Source organism: Phaenicophaeus curvirostris, chromosome 17, assembly GCF_032191515.1.
Source record: "Phaenicophaeus curvirostris isolate KB17595 chromosome 17, BPBGC_Pcur_1.0, whole genome shotgun sequence".
Taxonomy (NCBI): domain Eukaryota; kingdom Metazoa; phylum Chordata; class Aves; order Cuculiformes; family Cuculidae; genus Phaenicophaeus; species Phaenicophaeus curvirostris.
Genome location: NC_091408.1, coordinates 4,223,385 through 4,249,347, shown reverse-complemented (window position 1 = coordinate 4,249,347; position 25,963 = coordinate 4,223,385). Strand labels below are relative to the sequence as shown.

General features: G+C 45.2%; 2 protein-coding genes across 8 annotated transcripts in view; both read left to right on the top strand.

Moving 5' to 3' along the window:
- Positions 1-710: 710 nt before the first annotated feature.
- P2RX7 (purinergic receptor P2X 7) overlaps positions 711-25,963 on the top strand; it is a 100,077-nt gene continuing 74,824 nt past the window's right edge. The window contains exons 1-13 of one of the 6 annotated variants that reach the window (XR_011338654.1): positions 835-1,030; positions 2,611-2,747; positions 3,331-3,398; positions 4,211-4,283; positions 4,861-4,957; positions 6,927-7,007; positions 7,573-7,702; positions 8,631-8,755; positions 12,095-12,188; positions 12,645-12,710; positions 12,811-13,044; positions 13,362-13,629; positions 14,107-14,146. Coding sequence is in view for 4 of the 6 variants with exons in the window: in XM_069870959.1 (XP_069727060.1) it covers positions 906-1,030; positions 2,611-2,747; positions 3,331-3,398; positions 4,211-4,283; positions 4,861-4,957; positions 6,927-7,007; positions 7,573-7,702; positions 8,631-8,755; positions 12,095-12,188; positions 12,645-12,710; positions 12,811-13,044; positions 13,534-13,629; positions 14,107-14,580 (1,800 nt within the window). In the remaining 2 variants the exon portion in view is untranslated. Of the gene's footprint in view, positions 1,031-2,610; positions 2,748-3,326; positions 3,399-4,210; positions 4,284-4,860; positions 4,958-6,926; positions 7,008-7,572; positions 7,703-8,630; positions 8,756-12,094; positions 12,189-12,644; positions 12,711-12,810; positions 13,045-13,361; positions 13,630-14,106; positions 15,441-25,963 lie in introns of those variants that run through there. The other 5 variants (XR_011338653.1, XM_069870959.1, XM_069870961.1 and 2 more) reach the window with 5 other exon arrangements.
- P2RX4 (purinergic receptor P2X 4) lies at positions 17,239-24,980 on the top strand. Of its 2 annotated transcripts, XM_069871228.1 has the most exons (12): positions 17,239-17,400; positions 18,418-18,565; positions 20,043-20,114; positions 20,213-20,285; positions 20,751-20,847; positions 21,024-21,104; positions 21,211-21,352; positions 21,681-21,817; positions 23,191-23,284; positions 23,371-23,436; positions 23,526-23,621; positions 24,318-24,980. In XM_069871228.1, the coding sequence occupies exons 1-12, from the start codon at positions 17,270-17,272 to the stop codon at positions 24,348-24,350; spliced, it is 1,170 nt and encodes a 389-aa protein (XP_069727329.1). In that variant the 5' UTR covers positions 17,239-17,269; the 3' UTR covers positions 24,351-24,980. The 2 variants fall into 2 exon arrangements, with proteins under 2 accessions (XP_069727329.1, XP_069727328.1); XM_069871227.1 differs by lacking the exon at positions 24,318-24,980 and having other exon boundaries at positions 17,252-17,400; positions 23,526-23,702.

The following is a 25,963-nucleotide window of genomic DNA, read 5'->3' as shown; positions in this document are numbered from 1 at the left end:
TTTAGTCTAGGTCTAATGGATTCTGATCCAAACTTCTTGTCTTTCAGACTCTAAGCCTGAGATGTACAAGTCCCACCTTGACAACTCTGCATCTTTATAGCTCCACCTCCTGTGTTTAGAGTGTCAGATGGTGGCCTCACACCTGCTCCTCGATGCCCTGCTCTAGGTGCAAATAGTTGGCTTGCAACAAACTGAGCAGGTCTGGGTTGTGCATGGTTCTGTGGAGCAGGAGAGGCTGCAGCCAAAGTATGTGCCATCTATTGAGTCTGCTGAGAGCAGTAGTGACCGTCACTCCCTTGTAATCCCATGACCTGATACAAAATGAATCTAAGATTAAATAGGATGGTGTCCCATGCAATGTGAGATAAGAAGCTTGCGGTTAATGTGGCCATCGATGACCCAAAAGCTTGCTTTACCTTTGCCCTGTGTCTTGCATGGCTGTTGCCACAATGGCAAAGTGGATGTTGCATGCATCTGCCCAGTCCAGGAGTGCATCACACCTTCTTTGCACTGGGGTGGAGTGTTGGGTGGTGGAGAGGCCCAGAAAGTGGTCAGCATGACGCTGGCTTCCATTCACTTAGCCTCATCTCTATGGTTGTCCCATCATTACTTCTCATTGGCAACATCTAATAAGACTGAGGACAGGTGGTAGCATCAACAGAAGGTGACAAGAACATTGCTGAGCAATCAGCTCTGGAGCTCCAGGGTGAAGTTTGGTGCTATTTTTGTGAACAAACCAAAGGACTTGGCTCTTCAGGCAGCTCTTGGTTCTGTCAAACGCCATTCTTTAAGAGGCCTGTGGTACCATTCTCATACAGATTTCTGGCTGTGCCTTTAAGGGGGGTGGCCTGGGGTGGGGGAAGACAGCACTAGACAGTTTCAGTTTTCAAAAGCCAGTGTTAGCCATGGGTGTAGGTAGCTGGCTGAAGAGCATGACTGCATATGATACTCCAAAACAGATACGCATTCAGAGCGTTACATGTGGATGTTTGCAATCTTTCTTCTATGCAACCATTTCTCTGGCTGTTTGGTAAGTGCATGGTGATGGGATGCTGTGTTGTACTGCAGCTGTGTTGTTTTGGGGGTTGCCTTGGTTACAACGTGACTTTCAGTGCTTTGAGTTTTGCGGCAACAAACAACATCATTGATCTGGCGTGAGGCCGTTCCTGAAAGATGGATGTGGTTGTGGGAACTTTATGGTAGGAGTGTGGCATAGGATGTTGTTTGACAAGGTGGGATTAATTGAATAGAGTTGATTAAGCTTCCTGTAAGAAATGCTTTCAGTTTCGTTTCTTGCCATGTCTTTTGTTTTTGTTACTTTTTATAAAAAATCCAAAATAACTCCACTGAATAATCTTAGATTTACACCAGTGTTTCTGAGATTAGAGCCTGCTCTGTAAAGTCTTCTATTCAGGCTCAGATGAAATGGTGAGTTATCCCTTGCAGCAGATTTCAAGAACAATAAAACGTTTTAGGAATACAAAATAACTGATTGCCTCGAAAGGGCAGATTTTCCTCTGTGCTGCCAAACTAGGGCTGTTCTCAGTGATAAGTGTTTGCTGAACAAAGATTGACGAAGTTCATAAAGTTGGTCTCATTCTTATGGGAGGGCAGCAAGCCAGGACATTGAGCAAATGGATCTCAATCTCACAAAAAATCAAGCCTGCAGGAAATTCAAGTTGCCTTATTAAGGTTCTGTGCCCACCTACTTCTGATCAGAGCTGGGTTTCCACTGCCACTTTCCAGCAGCATGGTTACCCCAAAGCACTGCTTTCAGGATAAGGCTGAATGCTATTGCAGTCAGCAGTATAAATAAAGGAACATTGATCACTTGCTTTGTATTTTTGTTCTTTAAATACTATTTTATCCACCCCAGAATAGTCTGTTATTAAACTGAAACGGTGATAGCTCTTCCAGCTTGCTTTCCAAAGCAAATCTTTTTATCACTTTTAAGTAGTGCGGAAAGTATCTTCTGAACATACAATAGTTTTCCAAAGTTGGCAGTGCTTTTATGAATTAGATGAGTTGGTGGCTTTCCTGTCAGCTTGAAAATAGAGGCATCCTTCCTCCTTTTATTAACACATTCAGTTCATGAGGAAGTAAAAACATTAGGCCAAGGTTTTTGAAGCAACCAGCATGAGGCACAAAAATAGTCACTCTAGAAAGTTAAGAAGTAAGTATTTTAATCTCTCTTAAACAGAAAAATCATAGAGAGGACACTAGCATCTGTGACCATCTTTGGCAGGAAAAAGTCAAAGTTGTGCACAGAAACGCAGCATGGGTGGAAGTATTTTAATGACATCAAGCACTGTTGCAGCTGGTGCTTCACAAATAGCAGGGGAAGGGCCAGGATGTCACCTCATGTTTTCTGTCATTTAGGATGGGAAAATAGAATTTCAGTTCTAGCATGTGTCAATTAATTTCTGACAAAACCAAAAGTGAAAGTGAAACCAAGGCAGGCTTTGGTCCTACTGATGCATGTGACTCTTTATTATTTGAAAAGGTGTATCTAACTTTTATCTTGCAATGCATTTTGTCCAAGAAGGATGCAAAGAAGCTGACCTGTTTTATTCTTATGGGCTTACTTGTCCTTTCCTTTTAACTGGCCAGTTGTATAGTCATCAAATACAGACTCTATCAGGAGACGGATGAAGTTAACAGCTCAGTTCGCACTAGTGTGAAGGGAGTGGTTGATGCAAGCAACAGGATCTGGGATACAGCAGAATACACCATATCAATGCAGGCAAGTCTCAACATCAGTCCAGTAATCAACTTCCACTGATACACAGATGATCTGTAAGGTCCCTTCCAACCCAAACTCTTCCATGATTCTATGATCTGGTTGCTTTCCTGATGTGTCTCTACCCTTCCACTCACTGTGAATACGTTGGAGACAGCACTGTTTGAAGCCAAATCTTCCCTCCTTCCCTTCATATAAGGAAAAAAAAAATCCTCTTTTATGAGATTTTTGTGCTGCTGTTTGTTATGCAATTTTTACATAATCAATTTAGAATTTTTGTAACAGCAAACCTGGAGACAAATGCACTCCAGTACAGCTGTAGTGTCAGTGTGTCATTACCAATTAATGCCACTGAATCATGCTCAGTTGTGATGCCATTTTTTTTTAAAAATCACTGCCACTTTACTTTTGGCTGCTCATTCTTGCCCTGATGATGTCCCTGACTTTTTCTCTTAGAGCTGGGTAGAATCCAAATATCTGTCAGGGAGAAGCAGCTCTTGTTGTCTTTCCAGGTCTTCTGCAATGACTGAGGTCTGAATCATGTTTGTTAAATTTCAGTTCGATTCATACACTTTCCTCCATGTAGGCAGTGAACTCTTTTTTTGTGATGACCAATGTGATTAAGACAGAGAATCAGCTTGAGCAAGAGTGCCCTGAGGTAAATATATTTTGTGATTTATAATTAATTTATTGAATGCATGATGATGTAAAAGAGTGGGCTGTCCTTGGAGTGGTCCGATACAAGCAAATATTGTTGCTCTCTATGTATGCGTCTCAGCAGAGAACATGCAAGATCTAGTTTAATTGCTCCTTTTCTTTCTTGGGGTATCAGCTGGCAGTTGTGACTTTGCCTTGCAGTCGAACCTGGCTGCATCACCTTCAGGAGGTGATGACTTTCAGGTCAGTGATTGCTGTCCAGCTGCTCTGACATTGTTCCTGCTCTTGAGGAAAACCTGAAGGAATGATGGGATTGCTGTCAGTTTCTCTGCTCTTACTATTGCTGCTGCTCATTCCTACATGTCCCCTTTCTTTCTGTCTGGAGATCAAACCTGGTTAAGGAGAGCTGCAGTTCTTCTCTTCATTTGTCTGGCCTAGAAGTGAGACCAAGCAGAGTAGTTCCCGAATGCAAGTTGACTTTCACTGGCAAAGTATATGGGACTGTTAGTAAACAAAGAATTAAATAGTCCAGTATTAAATTTCTCGTGCTTAATAGCATAGGAGAGAGTGTGAAAAACAGGAAAAGACATAAATAATAACAGAAAATGTTTTTGTAAGTAAGGAAAGGGTTTTTTTTTCTGGTTTTGCAGTAGCCGAGCCTCTATCTCCTATAAGCCAAATAATAACTAAGGGTTATACCTGCTCCTTATTGTTATCTTCTGTTAATATTTTTACATTGAAACTGAAAAATAATTCCTACGTAGGTGTGAAGAGGGAGATATTTATATTACTTTGTAATGTATTTTTTTCCAGCAACCCTCCCCCAAAACTATCTGCTCTTCAGACCAGTCCTGTAAAAAAGGGAGTGTAGATGTCCACAGTCATGGTATGTAAGTAATGTTTTCAGACTGAAATATTTTTTTGTGGGTACTGTCTTCTGTTGCATTATTGACCGGTGAGGCATGTGCAGGATCCAACTTGGAGAACTGCAGTAGAACAGTACAGAATTACAGGATTGTCACTTTTCCTGATAAAGTCTAAAAGCTCACACAAAGTATTGACTTTCCAAGAGTACAGAAAGAATTGAGGTTTTCTGCCCACCTTGTTTAATTTGCTGATGTTGTTGAATTAAACTTCTGACTGAAACAATTGGTTTTGCAATTTATTCCACGACTCAGATATGTAACTTCATATAAAACTGTGAAAGAAATTACTTCACCCTCAGCCCAAACAATGACAAGCACTCTTGACCCAAGCAAAGAGCTAATTAAGAACTGATGAGGTGTGGCAGGACCATGGTCCGGGTAGTTCTTCCTACAGCTTCCTCCTGTAGAAAGCTGCAGACATCTGAAATGCCAAGCTCCCTATCTTATACTTGAGGAGGAGTCCCCTGACAGGTTGTAACTGCCTCTAATTGTTGAAAAACTCTTGCCTTTGCTGCATAAGAGCTTATTTCTCTACAGGAATTCTAACAGGAAGATGTGTGCGTCATAAAACAAATGTTAAAACCTGCGAGGTCAGGGCATGGTGCCCTGTGGAATCCACGGAAAACCCCCCTGAGTAAGTGGAAGAGACACCTGCATTTCTTTATGTCAAAAGAAGGATTTACTTTGGCAAAGTCATGAAATTTCAGGATAATCCCTTTATCTAGGCACATGTAGATCTCATGTGTGTAAGACACTTATGTCCTTCATAGCTATACTGTTAATGCTCATTATAATATCTAAATAACTTACATCTAACAATGTCCTGCTGTATGAGTCTGCAGTGAAGTCATAGCCTCCAGTCTGTAACATCATGCAGCTACCATGGAAACAGTTTTAGATGTCAACAGGCTCATCTTGAATCCACTAGAGGCATTGGCTCATTAATTCAAATGTCAAGGAGAATGCCTCAACGTAAGATGGGTTTAATCAGTGACAGAGATAAAGTTTCTTAACTTCGGATTTTCTTCTGCAAGGCTTGGGGCTCTATGGTGTAGAGGTTCTTTGTGGGCTCATGTGTGACAGGGAGGTTGCTTCCACCTCCCAGAACAGTAGGGTAAGTTGGTTTTCTGTTCATTGTGCTGCAGCCTAGTGTTTGGGGATCCACCTCAGACTGAAGAACACTCCATCCTCTCTAGGCAGATGATGAAAACGTCAATGCTGGCAATCTAACAGTGACCTGAGAAAACTCTAGGAAAAAGACACCACAGAACAATGCTGCTGTGACCTAGAGACTAGGATGGAGGGGCCTCGTAGCCATCTTTTTTTGTAACCCCATAAATGTACAGTGTTCCAAGATTAAGATGTTCTATTTCCATTCTGTATCAGCCAAAGCATGAAAAAAAATTTATGAAAGACTTGATTTCATCTGAAATGACGGAAATTATACTCTAAGGGAGCAAATGATAATTAATTTTAGCTCCCCTCATAAAGCTTTGAAATGTGTAAGAAACTAGGTAAATTATCACTTTTATTAAGTCATTGCTTTTAAAAGATACAAGTGTGATTCTATGTATATACCCCATCTTTTCCCTAATCTGTGTTTTTCTGCAGAGACTGAGCAGTTTTTCCACTGCCAGTGCCCTCCAGAGCCTAGAATGCCACCCACAGCTCCTTCTGCTGAGTTTTTTTCAGCTCTCTAAAGGAATTTTCCATTCCTTTCTCCTGTGGACAGAGTTGTGATCTGAAAAAGGCTTTGTCCAGCAGCAGGAAAGCTGTTATTGTTCATGCAGCATCCGGGAAAGATATGCACGAGCTTCCTGAGTTAATGAAATCCTAGGGTTTTTTTATAAAGTTTCAGTGACTGCCAGTCATTTTTAAATGTCACACTGCGTAGGCTTACTGCTGCGTATGTTACAGAGGGAATTTTGCTTTTAATTACATCGCACAGTTCACACATTCTGTCTTGTTTCCTAACCTTCCTCTAAACTGCCAGTAGTCGGTCACTACCAGGGACCAAAAATAATGGGTGAGAGGACTGATCCAAACCTATGATGTATAAAGTTCCTTCACAAGTTCCATTGGCAAGAAAAAAATATGAGGAAACACTAAAAAGCAAAGCTGAGTGTTTATTTTCTACAAGAACGATACATAAGACCAAGGTCAGAGCCCAGGAAACTGCCATCTGGCTGAGATACTGAGGTAGCAATGCTGGGCTATGGTTACACCCATGATTGTCTTTATTGTCCTAATTCCTTTTAAAGGTGAGTTTCATGAACTATAGAGGAGGCCTCCTTTTCCTTCCCGTTAGTTATGGCAGGAGCTGAACAAAGCCATCGCATGTTGGCAAGATTCTTTTCTTTTTGATTACTCATTTCTGCCTGAGGCAGGGCACAGTTATCAGATAAGCTGGCTGAAAGACAATTTATCCCTAAAACTAAGAAAGCCACCTATATTTTTCTTGATCCCCTGAGCCACTTTTCAATCTGTTATTCTTAGCAACATATTCCTCCTACTGACAGCTTTCCAGGTAATAGTAAAGTAGCATAACATTAATTGCCGTATTTAAGTGAAAGAAGTTAGTTAATTTGATGTTTCTTTTTTAGGCCTGCTGTTCTGAGGAGTTCCGAAAACTTCACTGTGCTAATAAAGAACAACATTCACTTCCCAAAATTCAATTACACTGTGTAAGTGCAAACATTCCACATTCCTCAATGCTTTCTAAAAAGTGATTAGGTGTGCACAGAAAATTAGGTTGTATAAACTGGCACCTTCTTTCCTCAAAAAGGCTATGCATTCAGGGCTGTATCTGCCTGTGTGGCAAGTATCAGGTTTCTATAATTCTTTAGCCCTGTTAATCCTTCAAGAACCAAGAGAAACAAGGAGGGCTTGGGAACAGAGCCTCCCAACACGACTCTGTTTCTCTCATGCACTGGGCAACAGAATTGTTCATTCAGATATAGTGGTTTGTACTAGGGTAAAATCACTAAAATATAGCCCAACAGATGTGATTCAAATTATTATATAAGGTGAAAGTGTTTAGTTTATACAGGTAAAATCCAAAGAGTAAAGAATTCATCCTGATTCCTAGATCCCACTTAGGGATATATGGATCTGATAGCTACAAAACCAAAAGCTCATATACTTACAAACCAAACATATTTAACAGGGGCTCTAGTAAGTGTGAAGTCCCTTACCTGTATCTGTAGCTGCTCCAGCTTGTTTTTAAACAATTGTGTGTGTTTTTCACAGACTAAATATCCCACCAATTTTAAATACTTCCTGCACGTACAACAAAAAAACATCCCCGCTCTGTCCAATTTTCCGTCTGGGAGATATCCTTCAGGAGGCAAACCAGAATTTTCCTGAGGTGGCAGTAAAGGTCTGTGATGCCACTTCTTTTTTTCCCATGCTCAGTGTTAAAACACGATATTGATTCTCTTCCTGCATGTTTTGCTGTCTGTCATATAATGGAATTGTTCTAGGTTTCGAAGCTGATTGTGTGATAAGCAAAGTAACCCTAGATTTCAAGAATTAAATACATTGAACGTCTCACAGAATGGGACCCATGTTGGCAGACCTGATAGTATTTTGGTGGTATCATAGTGTGCTGAGGCCCTTGTACAAAGCACAGTGCATTTAAATAGGTCCTACACAAGGCTGTCACTTGTGGTCATCTTTTAATTCTACTCAAGCAGATCCTAAATCATGTTATTGGGGGGAATTCTCCAAAAGTCAGACTGGCACAAATGTCAGCTTATATTCAGAGTTAAAAAGCAGGTTTTCACTGTGTTCTTTAGGGTATTGAGCCAAATGCCTTTAAGACAGTATCCAGCCATACCTCTAGAAAGTCAACAAGTGGGTAGAATAGAAGTAAAAACAGTGTCCTGCCCAGAGTCTTCAGCTGAGCCACATTTGTTGGTTCTCAGCCTGGCACAGGGCATTCAAGATGAAACAGTTGGAGTGGGTGCTTACTTAGGCTTGAGCCCAGGCTTTTGGTTTGAGCGGGTGTGTAGTTTAATGCAATGACATGACTGTCATAGTATATCAGCTACATCCATAACTGTGCTTCTGAAATGAGGAGAAAGAGAAGGCAGGAAAGATCTGAATGAATGGTAGCTCCTAGCTCACGTAACTAAGTGGCTTCCATAGAAAACTTCTTGATTGGCAAATGTTGTTTATGAGTTAACATGTTTATAGAGACATGTCCCTGCCAGCAGCATCCCTCAAGTCTCCGCTGACTTTAGCAGCAGTTTAGCACAGGCAGCAATCCCAGCATTAGTCCCTAAGCTTACTGTGTCTGTTTCTAGGGAGGAATCATTGCTGTTGAGATTAACTGGGACTGTAACTTGGACAGCTGGTTTTATGACTGCAGTCCGAAGTATAGTTTCCGCCGCCTTGATGACAAAAAAATAACACCTGGATTCCACTTCAGGTAAGAAGTGTTATAGGAAACAAGTGGCACATTTTCAGTGGAAGCAAAGATGTGACGGGGAATGATGACTTGGTATGATCAGACATTTGATTCTCCTTCTTTACTCCTGTAGTCCTGTCCTTAGCCTGCAGTTCCTTCAGTTGTACAGATGTATCATTGCGGTCATCTTCCAGATGAGTGTGCTTGTATTATAGGAGATTTTATTTCTGTGCTGAAAGGCCTAGAAATTTCCAACAAGTATTCTAGGAGCTAACACAAAGACTAGTTTGAGCAGATTCCACCATATGGCAACTTGAAACTACCTAAACTTCTGAGTTTCCCAAGGGAAGTAACACAAATGAAATAACAAAGTGTTTCTTCCATCTGCGTAACCCCACAGTTCACTAATTAAGATCGATTCAAAAGCAAATAAGAGCTTTTGGTTCTGTGTGCTTATATGAGAAGCTTCGACAAAAAGTCTTGATGTGACTCCAGTTCTAAATAGTTACGTGAAGCATTTAACAAATGCTTAACAGCATGTTTAAAGCTAAAGCTGACCTTCGGTTCTAGGTCGAAACTCTTATGTAATGGCACTCTTTTTTGACTCACGGCATGATTATTATTACATTATGTGTCTTCATATATTGGTGATACTAACATGAGTGCCATAACTGCCTAGGAGCTGCCAGTGTATTCCAAGATGCATTGTCCTGAAGCTGTGCAAACAAAGAACAAATAGCCATTCCCTCTGGCCTGGCAGCCACAGACAGGAGGTGGGAGCGATCACAAGGAAAAAGCAAGACTGTGCTGTGAGGCTGAGGCCAGCAACCTTTCTGCTGAATACATTTAAGCAGTTTCTGAGAAGGGGGTTGGAAGAAAACAGTGGAATAGTTCTGAGGATGTTTAGTGTCGCATCAACAGCTGGGGTCAAAATGCCAAGAATGGGTTTGCTCAAAATTTGTTACCTTTTAAGCTTCAAAATACCAGTCCGTAGCAAGATTATTTTGCTGTAGTTCAGCTGAAATGTCTCCTGCATGAAGTGAGCCTGGTCTGAGAACTCAGGCTGCTGGGAGAGTGTGCATGGTGCCAGACCACATCCTGGTGGCCTGACTGCATCTGTTAATCAAGGGGTTTATTGGCAAAGAAATGTCATTCTCTAATGTCTCCAAAATTAAAAAAACAGGAGCAGAGTGGTTCGATGCAGCAACTTAAAAAGCAAAGACAGTGAAAGTTGAAGACCAGCGAATAGCTAGAGCATAATGCTATTGAAAATAGGCATAGAAGTTTTGCTGAAGAACATGCACAAACTCTGTCTCGCTGTTGAGATGCCAACTTGTATAAATAGAGCTGCTGAGTTCAGTAGAGCTACTCAAGTGAGTAGGGGGGCACTGCTAGAAATGATCCTACAATTAATATATTTCAAGAAAACTTTTTTTATATCGTGACATGTCATAAGAATGTAAAATATTATCTTATCAGAGTTCCATCCAGCCCAGTGTCCTAAAGCTAATGAAGATCCATAGCAGAAGAAAAATTTGGAAAAGAGCATAAGAAAGAGGACATTTATTGAATGCTGTTCCCCTGCAGTCTAGCTGTCCTAGAAGTCAGGAAAGCTACTTTGGGCAGCCTATAACCTCTGTCTGCATAGACCTCTATTGTTTTCATCTCACTTCCAAAGAAAATTTTGTGATAGACTTGAATGGAAACAGAAAACAACTGCTTGAGGTGCAAGGGAGCAAAGCGCCAACTGGTGATCAAGAAAGCTCTTAACAGGTCAGGTCTGAACACAAAGCTGTTACAGAGAAGACTTCTATGCCATCAAGAGCAGATGTGAAATGACCTCTAACCTGGAGGCTAAAGAAAACCTCTGATCCTGGAAAGAGTTGGGAAAACTTTCAAATAAATCCTAACTGGCCTCCAGGCTTCAGAGGCAAAGAGCTGGCCAGTAAAACATGTCTTGGCCACAGACTATGGAATTGTTCAGCACAGGAAAATGGGCATTTCATGTCTGTGCAAGCAAGAAGAAAGCAGAAGACGTTACAGTGTGGTCTTCTGAGTGACTCACTGCCTTCAGAGAATGCAAATCAGATCGCAGTGAATGGGAAGCAAATGATCGCATGATCTGGGGAACTCTGATTAAAAGCACTCTGAAAGTCTGCCAAACTTAGCTTGCAGTAGGATGTGCAGCAGAGAGTGGAATCAAGTAAAAGCTTGCTCTGGGGTGGTTTGTTAGCATCAAATGGCAAAGCAGAGCAGTAGGGGCTGAGTTCAAGGAGCAAGAAAAGGAGGAAAACGTATTTTTCTTTAGATGTCTCCATGGTCTGAATGAGTAGCTGGAGACACTAGAAAGCAGAGGGCCGAGCTGTTGTGATGAGTCTGGCAGTGACGCCAGACTTATCCACGTAAACCATTCAGTCTTCTGGTACTTGAACAGGCAACCAACTACAAACCAAATTTTGATTAGCAATGACAGAGTGATCTGCGAGTACCTGCTGCCCTGCGACTGACCTTGTGTCCCTTCAGCTATGGAAATTCCTGTTCAAATAATTTATCTAAATGAAGAAGAACAGGGCTTAGAGACCACTCAGGTAAACCAGTCAAGAACAGTACAGCACTTTAAGTCCTGACAGCATGTCTGAGGCAGAAGATGTAAGGGTGTTGTTATCAGAGGTTGGATATTAGCACCACTGTGTATTTTAGTATGTCTTCCAGTTTAATGTAATGATTTTGCCTGTACTGCCAGCTTTTCATTGTCAGATTTAAAAAGATCTCTTTGTTCCATGCTCTGTGACTGCTTATTGATCCATAAGCTGATGGGAGCTCTGCATCAGCATGGCCATGTTCTTGATAAAATAAGAAACTGGAAGTTAGTAAAGGCCTACATGAGTCTTGCCACTCTCTACTGATTGAAGGATGGAAAACGGCTGATATCCAGCATGCTGAAGTGTGCTCAGGAGTTCATAGTTGGTCTTTCATAATATGATATCAATGCTTTCAAAGCGTAGGTACTCTCACCATTGCCAGCTCCTCGCACATCCTTGCTAGGATCTTCTGTCTGCTTTACTAGTGACTGAGATTCTTTCTGCAGCTTCAGGTTCCAATTTGAACTGAGACAGCAAAACGCTCATTGGACATTAGTTGGATTTTTAATTTGTCTAAATTTCTATATATGTATTAATTTAGACTGCCAGATCAGATGCTGGGCAAAATACTCTTCATCAAACTGGCCTCAGCACCTTCATTTCAGAAGGCTGAAAGGGCTGGAGGAAGAAAGGAGAAGAAACTCTTTGTGTGTTCTGTAGCCTCGTGGCATTATATCCCCCAGGGAAATTGCACAGATCTTCATTTACTCTTTTGCAGATACGCAAGGTACTACAAGCTACCAGATGGGAAGGAGCAGAGAACCCTTTTCAAAGTCTATGGAATACGGTTTGATGTCCTTGTCTTCGGCACAGTAAATGCAATTCTTTTTCCTTGTGGAGGGAGAAGAAAGCTTGCTAGTTCCTTAGCCATATACCCCTCTCCTCTCTCCTGTCCATCAGTCTGAGATGGAAGTCATGTCAGATGAGTAGATCTAAAGTGAACTGGACTGCATAGAAGAGCAAAGCGGAGGATGAAATGGCAGGGCTGGGAGTGAGTCAGGACTGCAGTTTAAGACCGAGACAATATCAACTATCATCATGACGTGTAATTATTGTCATGAGCACTGTTTGTCACCACAAGATTTGTTTCCCTCACAGATTGTTCTCTGCAAAGCGTCTGAGACGGTCTATGGAATTTTTGGATTGATTGCATTGTAAAGAGACAAAGATACACTGTGAAGAGACAAAAAAAAAAAAAGAAAAGCCCTTAATTTGAATGATTTGTAACAGATCTTGCCTCTCACTTATTCTTTCTTGCTTTCTTTAAGGGTAGAAAATTTGACGCCATTGTACTCATTAAAAACGTTGGATCCATGATATCCTATTTTGGTTTGGTGAGAGACTTATTTTTTATGTTAATAAAAGCAATTCTGGAGATACAATCTCATTGAGAAGGTGGAATCTCTGCCTGCTTTTATTTTGTTCTATCTGCAGGTTGTGACTGCCATGGAACTTGCTATTCGTGTAGGTCAGTGCACCAGCTATGGCAAATCACGTTTCTACAAAATTTACAACAGGAGGAAGTATGAGATTCTGCCGTTTTCAAGACAGGTAAAGAATGTAAATTGCTCCTTTATGGATATGAAAATGCAGCTGACCCAGGAAGCTTCCCTGGAGCTGTACCCAGCATGTGCTGCACGAGTACAGTGGGCTCTACACACAGCCTTGGTAAGGCAGAATCACACCAGCTGCATCAGGGAAACCTGCAGGGAACAGTGAGCCTTCAAAACAGCAGAAGGATGTCATGAAAGGGTTGTCCATGAAGAGGGCATTGCTCAAAGCCTCTTCCCTGCCAACTTCAGTTGCCTCTTCTTCTTTTTCCTGACATTAATGGTCATTTCTCTACACTGCCTCTACTAATCCCGCAGCACTTTAGATACATGCTTTTAAAGATGAGTGAAAAGGAAAGCACCTAAAGGTCCTGCACAGCCCCACTCGTACAGTTAGTTCTATACCATCTCTTCCTCTTCCTTCTGTCCCCGCAGCTCCCCATGTCTGCTATCCCAGATACTGGAAATATGGGCCCCTGTAACATACAGTTATTATTGGAGTTCAGACTGCAGAACCCAAGCCCTGAGGTCAAATCTATGCTGTGCTTGTCCCCACTTCTCCAAGTAACTACTCCAGCTCACAGTGCTCATTTCTTCTGCTGCACAGGTTATCTATGTGTCCTTTGTTGATAAGCCATACATTACCTTGATCCAGAAGCCTCTGAAAACAAGCCTACAGTATACCGAAGGCACCATTGTCGAGGTAAAACCAGACACTTAACCTTTAGGATCCTCCCTTTGGAAGGGAGAACTGAGGAATGTCATTCCAAACTCCTTAGGGGTTTTGCCACCCCCACACCTCCCATATTTTGAGATTAGATTTTGAGGGCCTAAAACTAGATTCCTATTGTCCACTTCAAGTTAAGAGGTCCTGTGACGAGAGAATATATTTTCTAGAGTCAGCTAAAAATTGCTGCTTTCCTGTGGTGGGTATGTGCCTGTGGGAGCGCGTTGGTGTTGAAACAACGTGCGAGGTGTCAATTTGATTTCGCTAGGGTGGGCGTTGGCAACACAGAAAGACAATCCTCCTTCAGATCTGCTGATCTATCATCATTATCCCTATTGTGCTGCGTCAAATGAAAAACCCAATGGTGAAGATCACAGTTGTAAACTCTCTCTGCAGTTGGATGAAGCAGCAAATGCTGTTTTATTTCATTTATGTTGGGAATTGTCGTTGCAGAGCCACCCTGAGAAATTCTGTGATGTTGACAGCTGCTGCACCAGTGAATCCAACGAGGACCATGATAACGAACAATACGAGCTGGGGCAGCCTCTCAGAGAAGGGTCCCGTTTCCCAAACGCACAAGAGTGGTGCTTCTGTGGCGAATGCCAGCCAACAGAGAGTTACCACGAGCAGCTCTGCTGCCGAATGAAAGAAGGGCAGTGCATCACGACCACCCATTCATTTCAGCAGCTGGTGCTGTGCAGTGACACCCTGAAGAAAGCCCTTCTCTACAAATACCCCTTTCTGAGGTTGACAGATGCCAATATCAACAAAGAGCTGCGTCACTTTGCTTACAAGCAGTACATTCAGTGGAGCTTTGGCTCTTTTGATCTAGAAGACAGAGCTGTTGTCCCAAACTGCTGCAGGTGCAAGATTAGAGATACTTATCCCGAAGCAAGCAACATCTATATTGGTTTTCATATGGAATAAGGATGTAGCACAACTTGAGCTCACACTCTGACTCACCTTGGGCATTTAAACTTTGTTTTCTCTCACAGACCTTTTGGGAAAAAAAAAAAAAAAGAAAGTGTGTAACCTCTCTAAATCTTTTGTAGTACAATGGAATTCTTGTGCACCATCTTTGGAGAGGCACAAGCTGGGGAAGGACTGTTTACAAAGGCCTGTAGTGATAGGATGAGGGGCAATGGGTATAAACTGGAGAGGGACAGATTTAGACTAGACATAAGGAGGATTTTCTTCGCCATGAGGGTGGTGAGGCACTGGAACAGGTTGCTGTGGCTGCCCCACCCCTGGAGGTATTCAAGGCCAGGTTGGATGGGGCTTCGGCAGCCTGATCCAGTGGGACGTGTCCCTGCTCATCGGAGGGGTGTTGAAATTGGATGATCTTTAAGGTCCCTTTAGTCGAAACTATTCTATGATTCTATGGTCCTGAGCATTTTTGTCCCCTAGCCTCACCACCTTTCTGCAGCCCTGGATCAAGAGGCTGTAGAAAGAGGCCACTTAGTTTCATAACTCACCACTGAAAGCCTCACAGTCTATCCAGATTAAACAGGCTCATTTTAGATTACTTCAGCAACACAAGCAAAGCATTTTCTGAAGAGCCTGACTTCTCTTTGTATAACTCCTTTAGGTTGAATTCAGGAATTACAGCGAAAAGTACTTCTACCATCTTCGTGTCATATTTTTGGGCATTTAACTCATACTCCTTGAAATTGTAATTTTGGACTTTGGCCTGCTGTTTACTCTTAGCTTCAAGCAGGCCGTCCTTCCCACACCTCCTCCTACTGAACGTGTCACAGTGCAAGTTGCTTTGTGCTACGGTGCATAAGGCCAGAGCACAGCCGAGGAGCAACAAATTCAGGGGAGACTAATTGGTGCTCCAACACTTTTTCAGTTCTTTCTTTTTGTTATACTTGGACATGTTCTATTTTTGTAGAAGCAAGGTGAATAAGGATTGTAACATGTATTTTCTGCACTCCTTTCAACTAAGCTTTGTTCTCTCTGAGCTAACCCAGCAGTTTGCCATTTCCATTTCCCACGTGTATTTTAAGATGCGTTGCCGGCAGATTATACTTGCTGTATTTGTATCTTCAGTTGTAGTATGCATTTATTGTATTAACGTTCATATTGCAGTGTCCTAAATATCTAGACTGGGAAGATATTATAGTTGGCATTAATGCATTCCTCTTCTGACACATGAACCAACATTCCTTTTGGAAAGAATTACACGAAATAGTCACTTAAGAATGTGATTTTTATCTTCTTTGACATTTGTGCATACGTTCTTCCTTATCCTCTGTCCTCTTTTTATTGATCCTTTCAGTTTTTACTGATTTTGTAATAAATACAGCATTTTACTAATCTATAGCCAATTCAAAGTTTGTTTAGTAGTTTCATACTGTCTGAAATTCCCACTGCCAGTTTGTGAGTTCGCTGCATCTCTTGCTAGTGAGATGAATACCTGCTATTACGAGGGTTATGGTGATGTTTCTAAAATAAGCACCACGTTGTGCAGCTCAGCATCAGGCGGAAGGTGCATGAATTGGGTGGTGCAGATCTCTGCTTTTATAGCAAAGATTAATTCTGCAGAAGGATAAAGAAAGGATTTGCTCATCTCGGGTGGGAGGGTGACAATCTTAGATAGGCTTCTGCTGTTTTTTGCAGGTGGGTGCTCTGTCCTTGCCCTGAACTGGCTTCAAGTTGTGTCCTGCTGTTAGGATGACCCATGCCTGAGCTCACCTGCCCCGTTTTTGTGAGACTTGGTAGCCCAGACTGAGCCCAGGCTGCCAGGTAACGCCTGACTCAGTGGCAAGTACAGAGGTGAAAAACTCCCCATGACCTTGTTAACAATGAGTAGCGCGGGGAAAACGCCTCCAAGATTTAGCAGCCAGGGTGAGAGCATAGAATCATAGAGGCTGGAAAAGACCTCTGAGATCAGCCAACCTGTGCCTTGCACCTCGAATCCTGTGTTCAGTTGTGGGAGGTTGTGGAGAGGAGGGAGCTGGGCTCTTCTCCCAAGTGACAGGGGACAGGATGAGAGGGAATGGCCTCAAGCTCCACCAGGGGAGGTTCAGGCTGGACATTAGGAAAAAATTTTTCACAGAAAGGGTCATTGGGCACTGGCAGAGGCTGCCCAGGGAGGGGGTTGAGTCCCCTTCCCTGGAGGGGTTTAAGGGACGGGTGGACGAGGTGCTGAGGGACATGGGTTAGTGATTGATAGGAATGGTTGGACTCGATGATCCAGTGGGTCTCTTCCAACCTGGTTATTCTATGGTTCTATGATTCTATGAATGGTTGGACTCCATGATCCGATGGATCTTTTCCAACCAGGTGATTCTATGATCCTAAGTCCAGGTGAAACAACCCCGTCTCCCTCAGCTGCTCCTCACGCCCCTTTTTACGAGGAGGCTTCATCACCTCCTCCAGCCCCTCCGCCTGCCCTTCCTACCCCATCCACAGGCCCAGCAGAGCTCAGGGCGCCCCGGGGAGCCGCAAAGGAGGTTCGGGGAGCGGCTGAACCCTTTCTCCCCGCCGCAGGTAGCCGCGGGGGACCCCCGGAGGCTGCGGGAGCGGCCTGCTCGCTGCTCGGGGCGCTGTGGCTCCGCCGCGGCCCGCAGGGCCCGCCCCCCCCCCCCCCACCCCGACTTTCCCCGCCGACATGGAGTCGTGTGGGGCTCTGCGGGGCTTCCTTTTCGAGTACGACACCCCCCGCATCGTGCTGATCCGCAGCCGCAAAGTGGGGCTGGTCAACCGCGCCGTGCAGCTCGCCATCCTCGCCTATGTCATCGGGTGAGCCCCTTCCCGGCGCCCCGAGGAGAGGCTGCCGGCGGGGAGGAGAGGCAGCCGCTCCCTGAGAGCGACCCCCGAGGCCTGCGACCCACCCCCCCCCTCCCCATTCCTTTTCGGGATGAGAAGGGAGGGGATGCAGCGCCCCGGGTACCAGCCGCGGGGTGGGGGGAGGCTTCCCCGGGGCAGGGCGGGAGCCCTCGGGGGCAGAGACCCCCCCGCATCGGCTTGGTGAGAGGGAAAACAAGAATTGTCCCCAGCCGAACCGACGGCTCGGTCGACACGAGCCGGCAGTGAGGGCGAGGAGCCCAGAAACCAACCGTGTCCCGGGCGAGGGAGGGAGGGGGCTCTGCCCCTCTGTGCCTCTCCGGGGACACCTCGCCTGGGGTGTCGTGGCCAATTCTGGAATAAGAAGGAGATGGAGCTGTTGTACGGGTGCAGAGGAGGCTGCAAGGGTGATCCGAGGGCTGGAGCAGCTCCCGTACGAAGACAGGCTGAGAGAGTTGGGCTTGTTCAGCCTGGAGAAGAGAAGGCTCCGAGGAGACCATAGAGGGACCTTCCAGTACCCGAAGGGGCTCCAGGAAAGCTGGGGAGGGACTATTTACAAAGGCTTGGAGTGCTAGGACTGGGGGTAATGGGTATAAACTAGAGAGGGGAAGATTTAGACTAGACGTAAGGAGGATTTTCTTCACAATGAGGTTGCTGAGGTCCTGGCCCAGGTTGCCCAGAGAAGCTGTGGCTGCCCCATCCCTGGAGGTGTTCAAGGCCACGTTGGATGGGGCTTTGATCAGCCTGATCTACTAGGATGTGTCCCTGCCCCTGGCAGGGGGCTTGGAACTGGATGATCTTTAAGGTCCTTTCCAACCCAAACTATTCTACAGTTCTGTGGTCCTGTGTTCCCTTTGTTGTGAAACTTTCTGGACCCTTTAAGGTGACAAAAAATGAGTAATTCCCACTGGCTGTGCTGGTTTATGACATTTTATCTCATTTTTGTTGTTTCTTGCAATCCTCCTCTTGCAGCTGGGTCTTCCTGTGGGAGAAGGGCTACCAGGAAACCGACTCTGTGGTCAGTTCTGTAACCACGAAGGTGAAAGGAGTGACGCTGACAAACACATCCGCCTTGGGAGCCAGGATCTGGGATGTCGCTGACTATGTCATCCCTCCTCAGGTATCAGTTACCTCCTTGTGGAGAGGGAGGGGTTTCTGATGAACAGCTACTGCTCTACTGAAGTGCACTGAAGCCTAGAGCAGCTTCTGCTCCAACATGACCTTGATATGAGAGGAGGAGGCAGCTGTGCTTTGTTGCTGATCATACCTTGGGTGCTTGTGCAGTTTGGGGTGCCACAGTATAAAAAGGATATGAAACAGTATAAAAAGCTACTGGAGAGTGTCCAGAGGAGGCCACGAAGTTGGTGAAGGGTTTAGAGGGGAAGTCATATGAGGAGTGGCTTAAGTCACTGGGAGAAGAGGAGACTGAGGGGAATCTCATTGCAGCCTACAGCTTCTTCAAATGGAGAGGGGGAGGATCAGGTGCTGATCTCTCTGTAAACCAATGATAGGACTCAAGGGAACAGCAGGAAGATGCTAGGGGATGGTTAGGTCGGATATTGGGAAAAGGTTCTTCACCCAGAAGGTGGTGAAGCACTGGAATAGCTCCAAGGGAAGCAGTCACAGTGCCAAGCCTGACAATATTCAAGAAGCTTTTGAACAACACCCCCAGACACATGGTGTGAACGTTGAGGTTGTCCTGTGCAGGGACAGGAGTTGAACTCTGATCAATGTGGATCCCTTCTAACTGAGGTGCCAAACACCTGCACCAGTAGCCCTGGCGAAGCTTGTTTCAAGTGTGTCTGTGTGTGTGCTTGCATGGGAGGGAGAGTTTTGTAGACTTCAGGAAGAAGTTGCAATCATGGCCACACGTCCTCTTTCTTACTGCTTTCTAAAGCAAACAACTCGAAGTTGACTTGTTGGCAGAAACTCCAGGAATAGGCTGCACCAGAACTGAACAGGAGTTATTGCTGTAGTTACTGATTGACTGTGTCTGTGGGAATCTGTGCTGTGTGGGCAGTATGTGACAGCCTTTTGGGCTGGCAGGCACGGCCAAGCTGCTAGTCATGGGTCACTTTGTCTGCTTGAGATGCGGTGCAGAAAACAATGACAGGTTTAGCTGGATTTTGGCTGAGCAGAAGCAGAGAATGGATCCTGAATCGGACTGATCTGAAAATAATAGAAGTGGTGCAGCCTGGAGAAACAAACCAGGAGTGGTCAAACTTCTAATAGATATATTGCACGAAAAAAGAGTGGGAGTTGTGCTTAGACTTGCAGCTGGAGCTTTATATCTGCTCCTGCCTTGTAGCTCCCCTGAGGAGCTCTGTGATCCGTTTTTGTAACGCAAGTGAGGAAATCTGGGCTGAGTGGGAGGACAGAAAGGGTTGCCAGTCCCACAGTCCTTCCTGTGCCTAAGGGCAGTGGCATCAGACGATGCATGTGGGAGTCTGCTCCTTTAGTGCTACACCAGCACTGTCCAAAGCAAGTCCCCTCTGTGGGGCTGCCTGGGCTCTGTCAACCAAGATATTTGAGGCAGTGCCTTGGGCATTCTTTGTGGACTGTCACTCTTAAATTTCCTTCTTCTTTTGCATGTTCAGGAGGAGAATGCTGTGTTTGTCATGACCAATGCGATACTCACACTGAACCAGCGCCAAGGCCACTGCCCAGAGGTAGGTACAGGATTGACTTCAGTCCCGCCTCGTGTGGGTGGGAGCATGAGAGAGAGAGAGTGTTCATTTGGTTTAGAGTAATTATTGTTCCTCTCCAGCTCCCAGATGATAAAACAGAGTGCACAGAAAAGAACAACTGTGTTCCAGGATACGTCAGCACCCACAGCAATGGTAAGAAGCCTGCTGCAAGGGCTCCTTTAAGTCTGTGTTGTGATGCTTCTGGGCTGTGCCTTCCATCCTGTGAAGGAGGCGTCATTTCACTTCAGTCTCCATGTTCTCGTTCTCTCACACCTAAGAGAATCGAAAGAGAAGCTCAGATTTTTCTTCTGGGGGAGAGAGGATGGATTTAGACTGTATTGGGTGGATACCAGATAGTGTGTGCTTTGGTGCGTTAGTAAACAGTGTGAGGGCTTTTCCAAGACCTTGAGTCCATGAAGCAGTATTTCAAGCAGATGAGGATTTGACTTGGAAAAAGGACTTGATGCTTCTTTCTCTGAAGTTGCACTACAAACTGCAATGGAAGCTAATGGGGGTCTTGGCACTTGCGTTTTACCTTGCGGAGTGAGGAGATCTCACAGGGCAAATGCTGCCTCTGTCTTTCTGGGTGGTAGTACCTCTGTTCACGTGTCTCTGCAGGCATCCAGACTGGGGAGTGTATACACTACAATCAGAGCGTCAAGACCTGTGAAGTCTTTGCATGGTGCCCTGTGGAGGACGACTATCATGTACCCAAGTGAGTGCTTCCTACTCAGCGCTGGCCCTCCTGAGAGGAGGCGAGCAGTACGTAGCTGATGTTTCTCCCTGTGAGCTATTTTTGAGAAGAGATGAAGAGGTGATCACCAAGAACCCTGCAGAGTCCTGTTTGTGAAATATAAGTGAAACTTACTTGCTTTTCCTGTTGTTTTATAGGCCTGCATTCCTGCGGGAAGCTGAGAACTTCACCATTCTGGTGAAGAACAACATTTGGTACCCCAAGTTCAACTTCAGCAAGTAAATAGTGCTTGGGACATCACGCTGTCTGGTCTCTTGGACAGTAAAGCAGAACTGGAGGAGTGGAAGAAGATGCAGCAGATCTTTTCTCTCTGTTCCCCTGTAGGCGAAACATCCTCCCCACTATCAACTCCACCTACCTGAAGAACTGCATCTATGACTCCCAGACAGATCCTTTCTGCCCTATCTTTCGTTTAGGGAAAATAGTTGAAGCTGCAGGCCAGGACTTCCAGGAAATGGCTGTGGAGGTATTTGGCAGACCCTACTTTTGGGGTTCAGCTGTGTAGAAGAGGAGCAGCAGGTGGCTGTCACCTTGTGGCATGAGCTAGAGGGCACAGTAGCTGGAGAAAGAGCTGCTCTGGCCAGCGGGACTGGAGTCAATTCTATTTAACAAATATTTGGCTTTGGTTTATTTGGATGTGGTTGCCTGCAAGGCTTTTCTGTAGCAGGGGGGAAGAGTATTTGGTTGGGACTGGGACAAGCACCAGTAAATCAGGGTCCTGGTTGGCGGAGAGCCTAGTGCTGGGCTGGCTGGGCGCTTGGACTGCTCACCTTCTCCTCGCCTCCGTTTGGCAGGGTGGAGTCATGGCACTGCAGATCAACTGGGACTGTAACCTTGACCGAGCCGCTTCCCACTGCGTGCCAAAGTACTCTTTCCGGCGCCTGGACAACAAGGACACTGCCCACACCGTCTCTCCTGGCTACAACTTCAGGTACTGTGGCTGGGAAGGGCCACCTGGTATCCCTGCAGCTCAGTCTGTGCAGCATTATGGGCTGCCTGCGCTCCTGGCCATTACAGGTAGTCTTTGGACTTTTGATGGTGCTGTAAAACTTGGGAGGGTTTCCCTGGTGCTGTAAAACATAAGGCAGGTGGGATCCTCACTGCATGGAAACCCCAGCAGAGGGTAACACCAGTGAAGCATTAGGGTGGCTGTTGGGGCCGAGGCTCCTGTGTCATGGCAATATGACAACTGACTGTTTCAGAGTGTTTTGAGGGGGCTCAGAGTGGGGACTGGAGGCTGGAGCACCTCTTTCACTGTGCCTGAGGGAGAAACAAACCTCTACAAGGTGGCTCTGTTAGTTGAGGAACCGTATCTGCACTAGGAGTGTCCTCTGGTGTGCAGCACCACAGATACATTCCGGCCAGGACTGATTGATCCAGTGCCTCCAGTAAAACTGCCAGCACAGAGCTGGGTGGCTGGTTGCATCCAGACTTGGAGCTGCAAATATATGAACTGGCCACCTTGCCAAGATCCTTGCAACAGTCCTGCTTGTGAGGAAACACTGCCCAGGGCTATGCTGGAATCACAAACTCTCACTTAGCACAGAGGATCTCTTTCAGTGGAACTTGAATAAATTCTCTGAGAAGCTGATGCTGTTCAGACAGCTCAGGTGTGTGTTAGGGAGGTGCCAGGCCTGCAGGTAATGGGGTGTCAGGTGAGACCGGCTGGAGGATATCACATCCTGGTTGGTGTGGATTCTGAAGTGCTCTTGCTAATTCCAGACCATGGTGCAGCTCCTTACCAATCCTTTCTCTTCTCCTCCACCCTCTTTCTGCTTCCTCCTGGCTTAGTCAACCATGTGACGGAGTAAGTCTGATCTCATTTATTTGTTCTCATTCCTTTTCCCTGTCATTTGCCTGGGAGTCACATTGTGCGGGCCCAGGAACAGCCTTTGCCAGGCTGAGCTGTGCTGCCTCCCTGCCTGCTCCCAGCCCTGCCCTCTCCTGGCTGCCTGCACTCCGCACCCTCCTGCTTCCTTCTGCCTGAGAGGGCTGAGGCTTGTGTAGCTGAACTCCTTCCCATCTGTCCTTCTGCTCCTCTACTAAAGCTAACTTTCTCTCCTTCCTGGGCTTTGCAAGTTTCCTGATTTGGCTTGTGATTGCTGCTGCCTTAAATTTGCCTACCCTGGGCTTTTTTCCTATATGTGCTTGCCTGCATGAAATCTTCCTCCACCATTTGGGGCTTGCCTCTGGAAATACTAATATTCAGCCCATCCGCTTGGGATGGGGACACGCCTGGATATTGCACGATCACGTAAGCAACCTCAAACTTTCCAGCTAAGCTCTGACCTATCTTTCCTCCAGGTTTGCAAAATATTACAAGGATAGCAATGGCACCGAATCACGGACACTTGTCAAAGCTTATGGCATCCGCTTTGATATCATAGTATTTGGAAAGGTAGGGTGACTTGATTGCTGGAGGTCTTGAGGTGAGGGCTTTCAGAGGTGCTGAAAAACATATTCACCTTTGTAACTGTTTTCTAGGCAGGAAAATTTGATGTGATTCCTACCATGATTAACATTGGCTCTGGCTTAGCACTGTTTGGTGTGGTAAGTGACGCTGCCTCACCTGCACTTGGTTCTAGATTAGTGCTGCAGTTCTGAGGGTCATTGTCTTAAACCCTTTCAATCTCCACTAGGCAACAGTGCTGTGCGACATTGTTGTTCTGTACTGCATGAAGAAGAGATACTACTATCGGGAGAAGAAATACAAATATGTGGAAGATTATGAGCTGGTAAGCATCAATGAAGGCAGGGTGAAGGCTAAGTTGCTGCCTCGTCTGAATCTGGAGAGATTCTGAAACAGGATGTAGAAAGTCCACATCAAATGGGGATTTTGAACCACAACTCTGAGGAAACTTTGTCAAAGAAGCTAATTTTTACCTCAAAGCTGTTGCAGGGAGGAGAACTAGGGACAAATATTGTCATGTTTCCTGGGCAACCACTCTTGGAGAGGGAGATGTATGTTCAAGAACTTGTTGTGCTCCCACTGCACCTCTTTTTTTGGGTTGCAGTCCTTGGCAGTTTCCTTCTGAGAGCTGCAGATAGCAGCTCTGTCCCCAGCAAATCCTTTCTCCTTGGCTTTTGAAGGTGCTTGCTGCTGTGAACAAACCCGTTCAGGGGGTAGGTATTTCTGAGACCAGAATGCTGACAGCCAGAGCTGTGCCTCCCATTCAGGATCCAAATGATCCATTTGGCCAGTAGAAGGATTTAGAGGAGTAGTGGGATTGCTTGAGGGTAGAGCTTGGCCCTGCAGCCCTGTGCTTGGTGGGAGGTGTTGTTGCAGAGGGTGGATTGCTGAATCAAAAAACCTTGTAGCGCTGGAAACGTGAAGCCTGAGGAGTGGAGAGTAGCTTGCTGTGCAGAGGGTTTTATGCAAGAGGAAAAGGGAGGAAGTTTTCTGGCAGGGATCTAATCTCTGATCCTTGCAGGGAGTTGGCGAGACATACGGAACAAACTCCTGACCTGCTGCTGCTACAGCCCTGACTGCTGCTGAGAATTGCTGCTGTGAGCCCCATCCGCTCTTGATTGGAACCAAGTAGGGAACAAACCTGAGAAAGGGACCTGCTTCTGCTCTTCACTGTTGCTGGCTGGAGAGAACTGAGTCTGCTCCTCATCTGCGGTCTTTCCAGGTTAATTGCATTAAGCACACAGGGAGAATTGTGCTTTTACGAGAGGCCTCTGCACTAGCTAAGCTTGGGACAGGGACTGCTCTGACGTCATTTTGCCAGTCCTCCTTTCCCTGAGCTCACCGGTAGCAGAGAGCACAGCGTAAGAGGCACAGGTTCTTCTTTACAGTAAATGTGGCCCCTGCCAGGTGTTGCAGAACCTTGGGAGAGCAGTTCTTTGCTGTTTTGAAATCACTTTTCCTTGTTCTGAAGGGTTGTGATGCTTATCTGAGCCCTGACTACTCTTTAATTGTCTCCAAGCTCCAGCGGCCACAGTCAAGAGACAAAGCAGTGTCTGGTTCCATTGTGCTATGGTAAATGACTTGTTGGATACAGAAATGTTTTTCTCTTTTGACCAATTTTTGTCGTACTACCTTAAACTTTACTTTCTTTTTATTAAAATATTGCCTTCCTGGAGTCCTGCAAGCTGGCTTTTGCTCATTTTCTTTTTCCTTGGGGCCTGTGAAGGTTAGGATCAGTGAACTATCTTCATGTTCTTGTCCCATTCTAAGAGCCTGAGTAAAGGTGAAGCACCAGACTTCACTGACACAGGAAGGTGCTTCCAGACTCCCCTTCCAACAAGCAAACTCTCATAGCTTGATAAAGACCAAACAGGATAATGGTTACTTCATTAACTAACTCGGGGTTTGGTTGCATGTCATTTATTTCAACTTGTACAGAGAAGCTTGAACAACTGTGTGGAAAAACACTTAGGATTTTTTTTTTTCTTCTTAGGTAATATAATTTAAAAGTGGTAAATACACAGTATTTAAACTTGATACACCTGATAAATTTAAATGCATAATAAAGGGGTAGGAATGAAACACCAGCCTTGGTCATTAAACAAACAGTATAAAAGTCAGCAATAGTTCAGGACCTTAGAAAAGAAACAATCGCCTGATAGGTAAGAGGGGACAACCAAGAAAAACTACTCAAGACAAGAGGCCTGGTTTCCCCTTAGCACTTTCCTGTGTGCTTTCAGAGCCAAAAAGGCTTAGTACCCAGCATTAAGCCTACAGTCAGCACTGGGCTTGCTTGAAAGGAAGGGAGCTGGGGAAATCAAGCTATAGCCCAGTTCCAAGGCACAAGCAAAATGTTTACTTCACCATAAGAAAAAAAGAAGTTAGCTTTACTACTAAGGAACAGCAGCTAGGGAACTGAGCAGATTTATATACACGGTACAGCTTCTCTAACAGGTCATGCATTTAGACAGAGCTTTCTCACACAGCCACGCTTTATGCTTTCGACAGAACTAATCAACGAGAAAAATCTACATCACGTTTCTTTCAGAAATGTTCCTTTCACTGCAGCCCTACCAGAGCTGGCACTAAGAGACAATCATTTTGGAGAGTGCCTTAGGGACGTGCGGAGTTTTTGGATGCTTACGAACCAAGCCCGTGCTAGCTGTA

Coding starts and splice junctions, on each gene's coding strand:
- P2RX4 (XM_069871227.1), top strand. CDS start 17,270: ATGGAGTCGTGTGGGGCTCTGCGGGGCTTCCTTTTCGAGTACGACACC. Junction 20,286..20,750: donor CGTCAGCACCCACAGCAATG/GTAAGAAGCCTG, acceptor GTGTCTCTGCAG/GCATCCAGACTGGGGAGTGT. Junction 23,437..23,525: donor GCTTAGCACTGTTTGGTGTG/GTAAGTGACGCT, acceptor AATCTCCACTAG/GCAACAGTGCTGTGCGACAT.